The sequence below is a fragment of the Mesoplodon mirus genome, assembly GCF_964341445.2.
Source record: "Mesoplodon mirus genome assembly, contig: HAP1_SCAFFOLD_752, whole genome shotgun sequence".
Classification (NCBI taxonomy): Eukaryota; Metazoa; Chordata; class Mammalia; order Artiodactyla; family Ziphiidae; genus Mesoplodon; species Mesoplodon mirus.
In genome coordinates this window covers 141526-158459 of record NW_028295281.1, presented here as the reverse complement: position 1 = coordinate 158459, position 16934 = coordinate 141526, and the positions used below count along the sequence as shown (strand labels likewise).

General features: G+C 45.6%; 1 protein-coding gene and 1 long non-coding RNA gene across 2 annotated transcripts in view; both read left to right on the top strand.

Moving 5' to 3' along the window:
* LOC309797580 overlaps window positions 1–16934 on the top strand; it is a 117413-nt gene that overhangs the window by 55770 nt on the left and 44709 nt on the right. The gene's annotated exons all lie outside the window — the stretch shown is intronic.
* The window catches only part of LOC309797579 (uncharacterized protein), a 51958-nt gene that overhangs the window by 3368 nt on the left and 31656 nt on the right, over window positions 1–16934 (top strand). The window contains exon 4 of the mRNA XM_082646074.1: window positions 1308–1434. Within this exon, the coding sequence (XP_082502200.1) occupies window positions 1308–1434 (127 nt within the window). The remainder of the gene's footprint in view (window positions 1–1307; window positions 1435–16934) is intronic.

Sequence of the window (16934 nt, the reverse complement as noted above, 5' to 3'; positions counted from 1 at the left end):
TTCCTGCAAACTTATGCACCTATTTTTTTTTTTTTCTGGTATGCGGGCCTCTCACTGTTGTGGCCTCTCCCGTTGCGGGGCACAGGCTCCGGACGCGCAGGCTCAGCGGCCGTGGCTCACGGGCCCAGCCGCTCCGCGGCATGTGGGATCTTCCCGGACCGGGGCACGAACCCGTGTCCCCTGCATCGGCAGGCGGACTCTCAACCACTGCGCCACCAGGGGAGCCCTGCACCTATTTTTTAAACTATTCTTCATTCACAGACATTTAGTTTAAAGACTTCTCCTGTTTCAGGAGCACTACAGTGACGGTGTTCCTGATTTAACCTGTTTCTCAAAATATCTGTTCTGAAGAATATTGCCCCTTTTTGCCCTTAACATAGTAGGTTTAGGTATTCAGAATTTAAGAGGTATGTTTTACATGTGGTGCCTTGGATGTTTTTTGGTAGAATATCCAAATACGGCAGAGCACAGCAGGATCAAACTGCTGCTTCACGCAGAAAAAGTCATGTATTGTTAGAAGTTTTCTCTCGACCAGAGTTAGATTCAGTCTTCCCCATGCTTGAGTCAGACCCTTTGTGTATTTTATTTACTGGTTTGTTTCTTTTTCCATCTTATATTTTTTTCTAATCAGAGTAATACATGACCTTAGTTGAAAAAGTCCAGTGGTACTTAAAGCACTTGTCACTGCATAGACAGCTCAGAACAGTTGTATAAAGAGGTGCTTGGTTTCATCTTTGTTTTAAATATAAAGAATCGGGGTTGTGAGAAAAGGAGGAACCAACTCAGACTCACCCAGAAAACCAAGGGTCTGGAGTCAGAGTATTGCATTCAAGCGAAAGACAGGAACGGGGAAAGAGAGAGTTTTCATTCAGAGACCTGGCACGGCCTTTTGGTTAGTTTCCACATATAACACTCCTTCTCAGCTGGTTCCCACCTCAGTGAGAAAGCAGGTGCCATCAAATACTGCCAGGACTAAATTGGTAACTGTTTCTGGGGCACTTGGCAATAATAATTAAAGAGTGAAAGCTTTTTAGTTCAGGATCCAGTGGTTAGAATTCTAGGGAGTTTACTTATGAGTTGTCTGAGAGCCCCAGGTAAATACACAAAGCTTTCTCTTTCATAGCTGCACGTCCGGTGAGGCTGAGGAAAGTCAGTGTGTGGCATTGGCAGGATGGAAGGAGGGGGTGCTGGGAAGTCTGCACACCTCACAGGAGCCGGAGCAACTTCCCATCCTCCTCGTCTCCTCGGGGCTGCCCCTCTTCCACTGGCCACTGGGTATAAGATTGAGGTGGTGTTGTTTGTCGTAGGAGGCGGTGACCTTCAAGGACGTGGCCGTGGCCTTCACAGAGGAGGAGCTGGGGCTGCTGGACTCGGCCCAGAGGAAGCTGTACCAGGATGTGATGGTGGAAAACTTCCGGAACCTGGTCTCAGTGGGTGAGGACAGCCTTTCTCTGCGAGTGTCTTTGTGACCTTGGTGTTTCAAGGCTTTGGGCCTCTTGAGGTGGTTCCCTGAGTTTGGGGACCAGACTTTTGCAATTCCTGTGGGACACGAGAGGATGTCTCTGGTCTTTCCAAACAGTGTGTTTCAGGTCCTTTTCAATTATTTTGTAAAAGAACTGTAAATCGACAGTATCTTGCTGTACCTTGTGTATTCTTCTTCAGATTTCCCTCCCCGCCATTAGTGGATCATAAAGCCAATTTATTGAGCCCTACGTGTGATTTTTTAATGAAATAAAATAGTATAGAAAATATCAGAGTTTCTTAGGAAGAGTACAACACATTGCAGCAGAAACTCTGGGCGATGGCATGAGTGGTGTGAGAGCCAGTGGGAACAGATTTCATGAAAGGAGACATTGGTTAGATATAGGTCATTCAAGCTTCGTTTTAGTAATGTATACTTTTCTACCTGTGTATCTAGGTTGTGAAATAAATGCTGTTTCTTCAGTGGGTCGTGATACAAAGTTTGAAAAACACAGCTTTCAATACCTTGAATATGCAGTTGGAACTCAAATTTCTAGTAAACTTTCGCTCTAGCCCGTTCATGTGAACTTGTGACTTTGCATGTTCTCATTCTTCAAACGAGATACAAAACATATAGAAAGAGAAGAGAGGCTTTGGTTGATGAATTCAGCAACCCAGATAGAAATTTAGGTGAGAACCAAGCAGCCGTGAGTTCCTGTGGTTAGCTCTCTCTCTGTTTTGCTTCTCACCAGCCCTGTGCTGTCCATCACCTGGTCCCAGTTGGAAATCTCTTTCCAGGATTATTGCATAGTCTTTGTACTGGTCACCTGTTGCCACCCTTCTCCTCCCACAGTTTGTTCTTTAGGTGGCAAAGTGATCTTTTGTAACTTTAAGTCAGGTTATGTTCTTGTTTCAAAATTCTCTTGTGGCTTCTTTTACTTAGAATAAAAACCACTTAAAGTGGCTTCTAGAGCCTTCTGTGGGCTGCTGTTCGTTCTCCACCACCTCCCTGAATACACCACCTCTCCTCCCTCTTACCCTATCTTTTCCAGACCTGCAAAGGATGCTTCTGCCACAGAGCCTTTTCCTGGTCCTTCTCTCTGCCTGGAATACTCTTTCACCTGTAATCTTTTAGGCCTCTACTTCTTTCAGTCAGTCACCTTAAAGATGAGGAGGTGGCTGTCCTCTGACCACCCTATGGAAAATACAGTCCTCTCTTTCTTACTCTCTCTGCCCTGCCTTGTTTTGTCTCTAAGCGTTTCACTCATGTACATTTTGTTCACCTGTTTCTCACCTCTCTGTCTTCCACTGGAGGGTAATCCAGGAGTGCAGGAGGAATTCGGGCTGTTATATGTTTATTGCTCACTAGCCTCAGTGCTTAGCATAGTCTTGGTACATGACAGGAACTCTTAAATATTTCTTGAATAAACGAATGAGTTAATGGATAGAGAAATTAGCCTTCCATGAAAATAGCTAGTAGGCGGTGAACAAATCCGAGTGAATAAGGGATATTGCTAAATGTTTTTTTGTCTTCAAATGAATTCCTAGCCTAATTCTAACTTCTCAGGTGCCCATGATGTGTGTATGTGTGTGTTTGCCTTTCTGTACAAGTTGGCCCTCATCAACTTGCACAAAAAATATGTATAGAACCTGTAATTATAACCAAACTGAGTAAAATGCTTTCCCTGTGACTTTCCTTGAGCTCTCAGTAGCAGAGCAAATTCATTTGGGGAGGAAATACTGTTTGGAATGAGGATTCTTATGTCTACTTCTTAGGTAACCGTCCCATAGAAGGAAAGAAATTTCTATTTCCTTATCCCTTATACCAGGGGAGAACAGGTCTCAGAAAACAGCCAGCTGGTGAGTTAGCCTTTCCCTTAAAAGATTTGCCCCGCTGCGTCCCATTTGCCTCCTCCAAAGCCCACCTCACTAATAAGAAATCGATCTTTGTTAGCTCTACAAACATTTTGTGTGTGTGTGTGTGTGCATTTGTATGTACCTTGTAGAAGGCATTTTAGATAATGTCACCTTGAGTGCTTTGATCATTCTTTAATAGTTTCTAGTCTGTTTCTTCTCAATACTTATCACAGGCTATGGAATTTATTCCCAGCTCACTCATAAAGCCCATTCTTCACTTTGGAACTCATTCTTGTTAAAGACCAATGTATCTGTGTCCAAAAATTTTCCATGCTGTTTTTAAAGAGACAGCATTCTTCCCTAGCCTCTAAATTTTGACTCCTGCTTGGCAGGGGGAGTGGAGGAACATATTAGGCAGCACAAATGCCTGAGAAGGATCCAGTGCATAGGTCTTCATGCTCTTTTTTAACCCCACTGATTCTTAGACCCTTTTTTAAAATTAATTAATTGTTGGTTGCATTGGGTCTTCGTTGCTGCATATGGGCTTTTCTCTAGTTGTGGTGAGTGGGAGCAGCTCTTGGTTGTGGTGCGCAGGCTTCTCATTGCAGTGGCTTCTCTTGTTTCAGAGCACGGTCTCTAGGAACGTGGGCTTCAGTAGTTGTGGCACGTGGGCTCAGTAGTTATGGCTCACGGGCTTAGTTGCTCTGCGGCATGTGGGATCTTCCCGGACCAGGGCTCGAACCTGTGTCCCCTGCACTGGCAGGCAGATTATTAACCACTGTGCCACCGGGGCAGTCCCGGTTTTTAGCCCCTTTCATATCCTCCTCAGCACTAACCCCCTTGGTGTGCTGCCGCCTCGGGTGCAGCCTTTCAACTTAAGCAAAACTGTACTTTCCAGTCCTTTTCCTGTATCTGATACCTGACTTGTAAAAGCTGTTTCGCTTCTCTGACTTGGTTCAAACTTAACCTGGGATTCAGAATTGTAGAGAATCCTAGAAATCAAACTGAGTTCACCTGTGCATGCATTTCTTGAGCCCTGACTAACTGCTAGGCACTGTTAAAGCTGTGAGCACAGCAAAATGCTTGTCTTTATTGATACTGTGTTATGGTAGGAATGACATGTAATTTTTGAAAGATGATTTAAATAGTATGTCAGAGTAGTCATTTGGTTTTAAATGGGTTTCATTAATGCTAAGTATTTGGGAGTTTAACAGACCATCTCTTGGTTTCTGTTAGTATATAAACCAGAGAACTTCATTTGTCGTGCGAAAGATGAGCTGAACCATCCTGAGGCTCATTAAAGTCTCACACTGTGTCTTAAGTGTAAAATCTTGAATCTTTGAACAAAGCTTTCACGTGTCCACATCTCTGAATTCTCTGTCCTTCTAGAAGAAAACAATCAAAGTGAGTTGAGGGCCGTTCAAGACAGAGGATCACGTGAAGAGCTTTCCTGCTGGCAAATCTGGCAACAAATTGCAAATGACTTAACCAGATGCCAAGACTCCATGATAAATAGTTGTCAGCTCCACAAACAAGGTGATTCCCCCTGCCAGATTGGGGCAGGACTCTATTCAAATTTCTGAAGGTGATAACCGTCTATGAAATGATAAAGCAGGTGATCCCAGTAGTACTGGAAATGCAAGGCTTGCAACTTTGAGAGCCCAGGATTCTTGGAGGAAAACTTCATTGGCTGAGTCACAGAATGATCAGCATAGACACCAGCAAATTTCCATGAAAAATAAACGGTGTCAGTGTAAAGAGGATGTTGACACCATCAGTTGGATTTCACATCACCTTGATGCTCATGGAGTACACAAGGGTCAAAAATCTTACGGCTACAGTGATTATAGAAAAGATAGCACGAGGGTTTCAACACTGGATCAGAATACCATGATTCACACAGGACAAAAACCTTACCAGTGTAATGAACGTAAAGAAACCTTCACCGATCGCTCCACCTTTGATCTTCACCAGCAATTGCACTCAAAAGAGAAGTCTCATACGTGCAGTGAGTGTGGAAAAGGCTTCCGTTACAGCTCGGTTCTTCATATTCATCAGAGAGTTCACGCGGGAGGAAAACACAGTGAGTGTGATGAGTGTGGCAAGGAGTTCAGTCAGAGCTCACAGCTGCAGACTCCTCAGAAAGTCCACACTGTAGAGAAACCATTCAAATGTGGGGAATGTGGGAAAGGCTTCAGCCGTAGGTCAGCACTTACCTATTCATTGTAAAGTCCACACGGGAGAGAAACCTTATAATTGTGAGGAGTGTGGGAGGGCCTTCAGTCAGGCCTCTCACCTTCAGGACCATCAGAGAGTCCACACTGGGGAGAAACCATTCAAATGTGACACATGTGATAAGAGCTTCAGTCGGAATTCACACCTTCAGTCCCATCAGAGAGTCCATACGGGAGAGAAACCGTACAAATGTGAGGAGTGTGGGAAGGGCTTCATTTGTAGCTCAAATCTATGCATTCATCAGAGGGTCCACACAGGAGAAAAACCCTACAAATGTGAGGAATGTGGGAAAGGCTTTAGTCGGCCTTCAAGTCTTCAGGCCCATCAGGGAGTCCACACTGGAGAGAAATCATACATACGTAATGTGTGTGGTAAAGGCTTTACTCTGAGTTCAAACCTTCAGGCACATCAAAGAGTCCATACAGGAGAGAAACCATACAAATGTAATGAGTGTGGGAAGAGCTTCAGGAGGAACTCCCATTATCAAGTTCATCTGGTTGTCCACACAGGGGAGAAGCCCTATAAATGTGAGGTATGTGGGAAGGGCTTCCGTCAGAGTTCATATCTTCAAATCCATCAGAAGGCCCACAGTGTAGAGAAACCTTACAAGTGTGAGGAGTGTGGGCAGGGCTTCAATCAGAGTTCACGACTTCAGATCCACCAGCTGATCCATACCGGTGAGAAACCATACAAATGTGAAGAGTGTGGGAAGGGATTCAGTCGTAGAGCAGATCTTAAAATTCATTGCAGAATCCACACCGGAGAGAAACCGTGTAATTGTGAGGAGTGTGGGAAAGTCTTCAGGCAGGCCTCAAATCTTCTGGCCCATGAGAGAGTCCACAGCAGAGAAAAACCATTCAAATGTGAAGAGTGTGGGAAGAGCTTTGGTCGGAGTTCACACCTTCAAGCCCATCAAAAAGTCCACACTGGAGAAAAGCCATACAAATGTGAGGAGTGTGGGAAGGGCTTCAAGTGGAGCCTGAACCTCGACATGCATCAGAGGGTCCACACAGGAGAGAAACCATATAAGTGTGGGGAGTGTGGGAAGCACTTCATTCAGGCCTCAAGTCTTCAGCTTCATCAAAGCGTCCACACTGGAGAGAAGCCGTACAGATGTGACAGATGCAGTAAGGTCTTCAGTCGGCCTTCACAGCTACAGTCTCATCAAAGAGTGCACACAGGGGAGAAGCCTTACAAGTGTGAGACCTGTGGTAAGAGCTTCAGTTGGCGCTCCAGTCTAACAGTTCATCACAGAATCCATGCTGCTGATAAATCCTATAAAAGTGAGAGGAGTGGTAAGACCATCAGAGAGCCCACACACGAGAAAAGTTCCATAAAATGAGTAAAACAAAAACAAAAACAACTCAGGTGTCATGTGAATTCTTCCAGTCATCAAGTTCAAAAGAAAAAAAAAATCATTTGTTTCATTAAAGTCGGTGTTTCAGCCATAGCTCAACATGTCCCAGTAGTCAGGAGGCCACACGGCAGAGAACTCTGGTAAATGGTGTAGTAAGTTGGAACTTTGACCTCTATTAAATATTAGGGGAGAAGCCTTAGTGTGAGTTTTAGCAGGCCTTGTACAAAAGTATGATGAACATGCCAAAATGTATGCCCATTACAACGTAAATTCCACGAATGCAGCGACGTTTGTTCTGAATCTACAGTCTGAACATTGTCAGCTACTTTGTAGGTGCTCGATATTTGTTCAGTTAATGAATGAGGAAAAACTTTTTGAAAATTATGTTGCAATCCCCGCCAAAATTTCATAAAAATTTGTATTCAGAGCAGTTAACCTAAATCTGGCCTTAAAAGTAATTCAGGGAGACAAAAATTTGAAGTGTTAGAAAACCACTCAGTATTGCAATTTGTAATATTAATGTGGCATCGTCCTGTTATGATGAGCTCCATTTGTCTCCCCCCAGCCTCGCTTCAAGTTGGATCTTATCTTGGACTTCGTCTATCTAATATTCTGTGAATCTTATACAGTACAAATTTAGTTATCTTTTGTGACAGTATAGACTTACTGAAAATGGATTGTTCATCTTGCAATACAGAAAGCATACTGTTGACCCTTTTTTCAAGAATGTCAAGGCAGAGGTTTAAGTGTCAGAAAGAGTTACTAATGACAGTGACAGAGGACAAACATTTCTTAGTAAATGAACTGATCGTTGGTTTCTTATTCACCACATTTCCGTCTAGGTTTTGATGTGATTGTCTCCCAAGGGTTTTAGCATTACTTTCATCAAGACTTCTTAAGTAGAGAAAAGAGGCTGTTTGAAGTAGATTACTTTTGTCAAGTTCTCTATCTCCTTACTCCTCTCTGGCCTGAGATAAAAAGAAAAAAATTATTTGTTGAAATCTGGTAATTTCATCAAACATATTTATTCAACGACTGACTTGCACACTTTTTCCTAGCGGTGGATTGAAAAATTGATTTTCAAAGTGAAGTTGCTGAGTACATATCAAAACATAGAACGTGCGTCCCTTTGATATAGAAATCACAGAATAGGACCTTATAATTAGGAAATTCAAATAGAAAAGGTGAGTAGCATGTCAATGTTACTAAATTTTGTAAAAGTGAAATATTCAATAGGAATGTCTTTATATTTTAAGATAGTTATGTAATAACAGGTCTGTTAAAATGATGGCTTAAACTTAATGACAGAAGCATGTAACAGTTTAATGTATTTTAGGTAGGTACATCACATACCTTAATCAAACATGTATGTGTGTGTGTTAATGCATCCTATCATCTGTAAAGGGATATTCACCCTTAGGTAAACAGTGGCAAGATTTTCAGGGATTTTTTCCACATGTAACTTCCATATTTTAAATTTTTCATTGAGCATCAATTTTCCAGTAAAATACTGTTACTTTTATAGTAACATAGGTAGTAAAATAATGTAAAATATAATATTAAAAATTACTAAGAACATATTAATCCCTCACAGTAAGAAATCCTATCATCATGAGGTATACATATATATGGCCAAAATTAAGGAATAGACCTCTAGAAATCAGTTATAAAAAGAAAAAATGTATATGGTTATTCAAAGATACAGAATAGTAGTCAGTGTAACGGTCTATTTATAATTAATGCATTTGAAGTTTAGGATAAATCCATGCAGCCCAGAATATTCTGTTTTAATTCCAACAGTAGAAATTTACACATCCTAGTTCTCCTCATCAGGCTTCCTTACTGGGTGAATGGATGGATAGCTCGGGGTACCGGCTTGTCCTTTCAAGTGCTTGGTCTGACTGGAGAAGTAGCTGGGTCGCTCCAGACACTATGACACAGAGAACCATTAGCTGTGGGGAAAAAGGAACTTACCCCCCAAAAAACTTTTTAAAATTGTTTACAAAGTAACAGTGATTGGGCAAATCCTGAAGATAGTGGAAATAGGTAAGTTTTAGAGGTAAAATTTATCAACGATTCCCTAAGGAAAAATGTGCATAGGGAAGAAACCTAGAATGATGGGAACAAGTTGTTAAGGAGGAGGTTTGCATACCATTTCCTACTTCTTAGTCATTTCACTGATGTTTAACACTTACTTGGTTAAAGGGCTTTACTCAGCAAAAGATGTATTTAATGTGAGAGGCAGGTTTCCAAGATTGGTTTCCTAGACCACACCTTCACATGTGTATGTAAATTCCATGCTACCTCAAATTGCATTGAATTAGATGTCAGAAATCCTAGGGCTTTCTTGTTTGGTTTGGTTTGGTAGATATCAAACCACCAACTCTCAAGGTAATTTGTAGTTTAGTGAGTTAAGTCAAGGGCTGGAAAACTACCTCCTGTGAGCCCAACCTGGCTCATTGCCTTTAAAGCTTTATTGGAACATAAAAGCTCTTTATTGGCCCATCCATTTATTTACCATCTTTGAGTGTTTCCCATTGTGCTGACAGTGTTCAGTGGTTGTGACGAGCACTGATGGCCCACAAAACCTAAACTATTTACTTTCTGGCCCTTGAGAGAAAAAGTCTGTTGATCCCTGTGGTAAGCCCAAAAGGTTTGTCTCTGTAAGTGAAAGACCACAAGTAGAGCAGAACTTAGACTTGGTTCAGTGAGGATTCCAGAGAGGTTTCCTTTTTGATTCTCATATCTGCCCTTCTGGTTGACCTTGTTCTTTAGTTTGGTTCAAAGACAGTGGTAGCAACTAGGGACTACCTGTTTCTTTCTTCACATTCAATGAAAGAGCTGCTCTTCCATTCTTAGTGTTGAGTAGTTCACAACTCACTCCCAGTGCATGGCTTCCTCTAACCTTGACTCCCACCTATGCTAAAGACTAAATCTTTAGCTTTGTATCCAGTTCCATTGGCCTTTGTAGGGCCTTCAGTTTCAACTCCCAGTTGATAGCTTGAGCTCGAAATCTGTTTTTACCGTTGGGGATTTTCTGTCTTAGCTTTGAGCTTGGCTACATAGCAACACTTTGGGGGACTTGTTATAATCAGCATTTCTATCTTTCTTTCCTTCCTTTTTATTTATTTATTTTTTTAAGGGGATCCAAAGTCAAATTCAGTCAGTGGCTGAATGACAACACATTGATTCACAACCTTGTAGATTCTCTTATGTCCTAGGGCATCAGTGGGAAGGAGTAGAATCCTGGAAATTTGAGGTGGAAATACATGGGCAGATTCCAACAAAGCTGAGGCCTGTGACCTCTGACCTGTGACCTCTTAGTTGAGCCTGCTGTGCTATTAGAAGGAAGTCTGCCTCTACTCTGAGATAGTTTCCTTGCAGGGGTCTGTGGATCCTCAAGACTTGCCTCCACTACCTCTCGTTTTTCCAGACCTAGTAATCAGACTAGAGTCCTTGAAATGGGGACGGGAGCAGGGAAGGGGTGGGTACCCACCGGGTATAAAGGATGACCATGAGGAGACACTCTCTGCTAAAATAAGGAATTGTATAATTTATATCAATAGAAACCTGAGAAATAATGTGTGTGGATTTTGTAGGTATTGAAGCAGGTGGGAGTAATGTAATATTGGGTTAGGCTGGATTTGTTGATACGAGTGCATTCAACACCCATTCCAGACTCAGCGTGTTAGCTTGGCTACCTGGGAATGCCTTCAACAGTTTGCTCAAATGACTGACACCTGTACCCAAAGTTAGCGTATGCTAAAGTCAAAATGCCAGGACTTTCTAAGTATGTTGTAGCAAAATTTCTTGACGTTGGCATGACTGACATTTTGAACTGGATAGCTCTTTGTTGTTGGGAGCTGTCCTGTGCAATGTAAGATGGGCCAGTGGCACATACTCTTCCCTGCCACCCTAGTTGTAACAATAAAAAGTGCCTTGAGGGCTTCCCTGGTGGCGCAGTGATGGAGAGTCCGCCTGCCGATGCAGGGGACACGGGTTTGTGCCCCGGTCCGGGAAGATCCCACATGCCGCGGGGCAGCTGGGCCCGTGAGCCATGGCCGCTGAGCCTGTGCGTCCGGAGCCTGTGCTTCGCAACGGGAGAGACCACAACAGTGAGAGGCCCACATACCAAAAAAAAAAAAAAAAGTGCCTTGATACATCCGTGTGCACCAGCCACGTGGGGCTCATTCATAACACAGCTCCTTAAAGAAAAAAGTCTCAAGGGGCATCCCCGGTGGCGCAGTGGTTGAGAGTCCGCCTGCCGATGCAGGGGACATGGGTCCGTGCCAGGGCCCGGGAAGATCCCACATGCCGTGGAGCAGCTAGGCCCGTGAGCCACGGCCACTGAGCCTGTGCGTCCGGAGCTTGTGCTCCACAACAGGAGAGGCCACAACAGTGAGAGGCCCGCATTCCACACACAAAAAAATAAGTCTCAAGACACTGCCACATATTTCCTGGGAGGGGGGACCAAAAGTGTCCCCAGCTGAGAACCACCATTGTAGAAGGTTTACAAAGGCATAGGAATGCCAGACCACTGGAGTGGGTTTATCACATAAGATCTGCTCACCCAAACCCCCTATGTGCCCTGGGAGGGCTCAGAGGACACTTCCTTTGCCAGAGGTTTAAGAAACGTATTGGTGAGAGGAGCGTTAGCAGTCTTGGAATGCTCTGTAGCTGCTCTTCTCTGCAGGCCAGGAATGAGAGGGAAAGTATGTCATCATAATGGGCTCCCTAAATTCAGTGAGGCTAATGGGATCGTGGGGCATCATGGGTCAAGTGGAAACACTTCATTGGCAGAGATAAAGTGAGCGTGTTTTTCACAATGAACAGCAAAATGAAAGGGCTCATTAGAATGCTTTGATACACAGAGATTTTTTATATTTGCTCATGTGCTATCTCTAGGGCTGAAATAATAGGGAAGTCTACTAATACCCTACTTGATTTGAATCAGGAGAAAAGCTCTAGGTCTGATGAACATGTCTGACCGGAATCAACATGGGAGTTGTGCTCCCTCAGCCATTTCGATAACATGAGTCAGTTCCCATTTCCAGAGCATCTTGAATGAAGGGCAGGCCGGGTCCCCTTGAGGGAGGATATACCCTGGTTTACTACCAACTATCCCGAGGGTGCTTTCTTCTCCCTGGAAGGGATAAAACAACTGAGGTAGAACAGGAAGAGACAAGAAGCTCTCCAAGCTCTGCTGGTCAGGGTTACCCTCCAGCGTTGTGTTAATGCTCAGAGCCACACACACCACAGTGAGCTTGGCTCCAGATCAACTACCACGCCACGAAGGTGCTGGAACATTTCCATATCTCGGGGGACCTCATTTCCACGTGACTCTCTTTCCTATTCCCCTTTGTCACAGAAGGCTAGGTCCAGTGGTCCGGGTGAGATCTCAGCTCAGGCCCAAGGCTCTCAGACCTCAAAGTTCTGGTCCTGCAAGGGCCCCTGTCCTCTCTTGAGACCACTCCTGGCTCTCTCTGCCGAGAAGGAGCTGCTGGCAGTACGTCCTCTAAGAGTTGAGGTCCATCGTGCAGACCCTGAGAAAACTCCTAGGAAAAGGCTCCACCTTCTTGTTTACGTCAACAGAGGTCAATGCCTTTGTTAGTGCTGGGTGTGTCCCATTTGATGCAACTGCAGAGCCATTAGGTCAACCAGCACATGTGTGCGGCCCCTTCCCTTAGACTCCTCTGGGCCCTCGTGACATAGGCTCAGAAGACTGCCAGCCTCAAGCCTTACCTCTTCCAAGACCACACCGTCTCCAGGATCTTCTGTCCCATGAATCTCAGTTGCTGTGTGGAAATCAAAAGAGAGGAAAGAGCCTGCCTACGGGGTCTCTTTGGGCTGGGGCCTTCTTGCTTCTCTTCCTCCTCCTCCTCGTCCTCCTCGTCCTCCTTGTCCTCCTCCTCGGGGTGATTTCGGATTCCACATTGCCCATCCACTGGGCCATGTTGAGATGAAAGATACGGCAGCTGAAGCCCTCCAGGACGCCGCACTTCACGTGCTGCTGGAGGACCTCCAAGGTGGGGAAGACCCGGCAGCAGGCCATGCACCTGAAGCCAGTCTCCGTGGTCACCATCCAGTCCGGTGTCTTGGCCCTGGGTGTCTCCTCGACGGCAGGTGACCCTGATGGGCTGCCTGGCTCTGCCCCTTCCTCATACTCTTTCTCCTCCCCAGTGGGCTCACTGTCAGACAGGAGGTTTTCGGTGGACACATCAGAGGGGTAAGTGCCTACTGTGCACGCATCCTCAGGAAGGGTCACTTCTTCTATCGTCAGCTGCTTTTCAGGCAACTCCAAGGGTTTGTTTGTCTTCCAGGAGACAGCGACACCCTTGTTCACTTGTACCTGCATGTAGTATATTTTCATGCCCCTTTCCTCTTTGTCTGTGTGCAGATCGTTCTTACAGGGTGAAGAGGGTGAGGAGGAGACACAGTGTGATGGGGGAGCGGTCTCCCCTTTTTCCTGAACCTGGGCTAGGGGTGCGGTAGGCTGGGCAGTGTCTCGATGTGATCTCCGGATTCCTGAAAAAGGAAATTAAAAACATAATAACATGCATGGGCCATGCCGGAAGCTGAGGGAGCAGGTGTGTTAGACGAGAGAGGGACATTGGCACGGAATAGCTATGTTGTGAGCTTGGTGTCTGTTGGCCGTAGGAGGCAGTGGTGTATCTGGTGTCATCTGTGGGCTTTTTTCTGCGTGTTGGGGGATACTGGAGCGGTGTCGGTATACACGGGTGTGGAGTACAGTGGTGAGGACTGTGGTATGTGAGGGATGCGGATGGATGCGTGTATGATGAGGAGTGTGAGTTTGGGAATATCGGTGGTGCATTCCTTGTGGAATGGGGCGGTGGTGCAGGAGGAGAGTACTGTGGATCACGTGCTTGGGGTTCATGTGTGCACTGAGAAGGGCTGTGCCTGGAGGGCGCATGTGTGTGTGAGCTGTGTGGACCTGAGCTGGATGGTCCTGCTCTCAGGCTGGAGGACTATGATGCAGAACTCTGTCCTTCTCTGGAAGCAAAGGCAAAGAGAAACCCTACATTTTCCTCTGAAGATGCTTAATCTGGTCCCTCTTCCCTCCACCTCAAGTCCAGACCTTTCCGGCCCCTGCTCCTTGACTTCCCCACCATGGTAGTACCAGGATTCACACCCGCCCCCCACCCCTGACACAGCTGGCATCCACGCCCTCGTAACAGCTCAGCCATCCTGCCCAGGCTCCTCCACAGAGCCCTCATCACCTCTGATGACCCTGGGTTTCCTCTCAGCCTCCCTGGGATCTGTGTGCCTCCTGCCTCACAGCCAAGCACCCCCTCACCTGAGGAGCCCCGCGCCCTTACCGGCGTAGATGAGCTTGCGCGGAGAAGAAGCACAGGAGAAGTGTTTAGGGGCAGAGGAGACCTCCCCTGCCCCTGGGCTGCAGCCTTGGGCCACCACAGTGGATCCAAGGTGAGGGGGATCCTCTTGTGACTTCGAGATTCCTGAGGGAGGAATGAAAGGCTCAGGGTGGGTTCATCAGTTCGCTGTCCACAAATATTTACTGAGTGTGTGACACGTGTCAGGTGCAGTGAATACACACAGTTGAGAGTGTGGTTCCCAGTGGATCCTCCAGGATTTAATTCCAATCAATACTTATTCTCTCACTGTCTAGTTGGTAATGTAGGCCTCGGTGGTGACTGTGAGTATGTGGGAAGAGTGAGTGATGTGTATCAGTTAAGTCTGTGGTAAGTGTGGGGTTAGCATCGGGAGCACGGTGCAGATGTGTCTTATCTGTGTCTGTGGCCTTTGTGTGCATGGTTTCTGTTCACAAGTCAGGAATTCTGGGACATGTAACTTTTCCTCATTACATGGTGTGGCTTGTATTTATGGTGTGTGTTCATTCATTCATTCACCAAGATTCAGTAAGCAGCTACTCCTGTGTATCCGGCACTCTTCCATTGTTCTAGTCTCTGGTAATGCTGCACATTCTAGTAGTGGAAGACACAGACTAAACAAAAATACAATAAATATATAATACCTGAGCTGCTGGTAAGTATATAAGGGTTGCCAAACTAAGCGAAGAAAAATACAGGGCACCCAGTTAAATTTCAGTTTCAGATAAACCCAGAATAATTTTTTAGTGTAAGTATTCCCATGCAGTATTTGGCCTGACTTAGTTTTAGTGTAAGTATGGCCCATACAATATTTGGGACATACTGATACTGAAAAATTACTTGTTGTTTATCTGGAATTCAAATTGAACTGGATAGCCCATATTTTCTCTGGCAACCCTGACATGGGTTACTGAGACTGTGGTTTACTGTGGTTTGTACAAAGCGGGTCTGGCATTACTCAAGAATGTGTTCCAAGTGTGGTGTGTATGACACGTGACTGGTTCTTATAGAGGTATTTAGCGATGGCTGAAGTTAGCTGTGTTTGTGCGACAGTTGAGAAGATACATGTATATATAGTGTGTCTGTGTGTGTGTGTCCTATATATATAGTGTGTGTGTCTATATACATATCTCATCTCCAGCGTTTGGTGTTGGAGGACAGGATTGTGGTACAGATGGGTTGTATGAGAACGTAGTATAGGAGGGATGTGTGTATATACCTCTATGTGCTGTGTGTGGTTTACTAAGGAAGTTATATGTGGGGTGTGTGATATTTTTGCTGTATCAGAGTGTACATGGGTGTATGAGTTACTGTCTCATAAAACACCCCTAACAAGAATTCTGTATTCACTCTTATGTACACCGAGTGTCACCCACGTCCAGGCAGGGTGACAAGAATTTTACCACGCAGACTTTATATCTGATAAGCACTCTACCCCCATTCATCCTGCTAATCTCTGCACTATGACACACACACACACACACACAGATACAGTCACACACACACACACAGAAACATAGAGAAAAATATTCTGAATGGCTAGGGGCAGTCATTGCCTTCCCCAGCCTGTCCCAGCCACTGCCTGGAAATCTGCCTGCTGTCTAGACCTCCATTGCCAGGGCCCACCCTACAGTCTCAAGTATCCTGGGCCTGGTAGGAGCTACTGGGCTCTAATCTCGGGCAGAGGCCTCTAGCTGGAACTCTGGTGTGAGCACCTCCGCCCAGGGCAAGCTACTCGCCTACATTTAATGCACGCAGGCACCCCGTGGCCCGTGGCTCTCAGAGCTCCCCGCAGGACCCTGAGGACATTTCTCACCCCCGCTCACGCGGTCTCAGTCTCTGGAAAACCCTTCCCTTCCCTTGATCTCCTTTGGGAAATTCTTCCTGTTGAAGGAATAAAACCTCCTTGCTTTCAATATGACACCATCCCTAGACAAACAATCTTCTTTCGAACTGCATTCCACTTGTCAACATACTTTTCAACAGGGCCTTCAACTCATGGGGCTTCTCTTTCCACTTTGGTAAAAGAGGCCAAGCAACTCATGGGTCTCTCTCAGCATCCTTGCATCCTTCACATCCCCCACCTCATGACCCCAGGGAAAGATCCAAGAGCATAAGAGAGAAATCGGGGATTGAGAAAAGATGCAACTCTAGGTCTGTGCAAGCAGGATGCAGCCTGCTGTGAGTCCGACAAAGCTCCAGGCCCGGCAGCCCCAGGAGAGAGTCCCCAGACCAGCAGAGCTGACCTCCCATCTCCCAGGGGCATCTGGCCGTTCTGTGCCGTCTCACACCACAGGGACGCTCCGGATGGATTTGGCAGCCTCAGTGAGACGAGGTCTCTCGCTCCCTGCTTCACAGGTGACACGTTCTCAGTCCCCCCCATCCTAGAGAAGGTTTAGTTTGGCAGAAACCCATGTGCCCCAGCAAGTTGCCCCCCACATACCTCCTCCGTTCTCGGCAGTTTCTTGGGACTCTTCATTTTCCAGATGTTTCCTCTTTTGTCGCCGTTTCATGGTACCAACTAGAAGTCTCCCTTAGAAGATGCCTCAAGAGATGTCCAACTCCTCCTCTTTCCTACAGGTTGGCCCTTCTTGGCTCTTGGGCAATCCGTTGAAATGATTCAATACAAACAAAAATAGTCAAGTCTCCTAAAT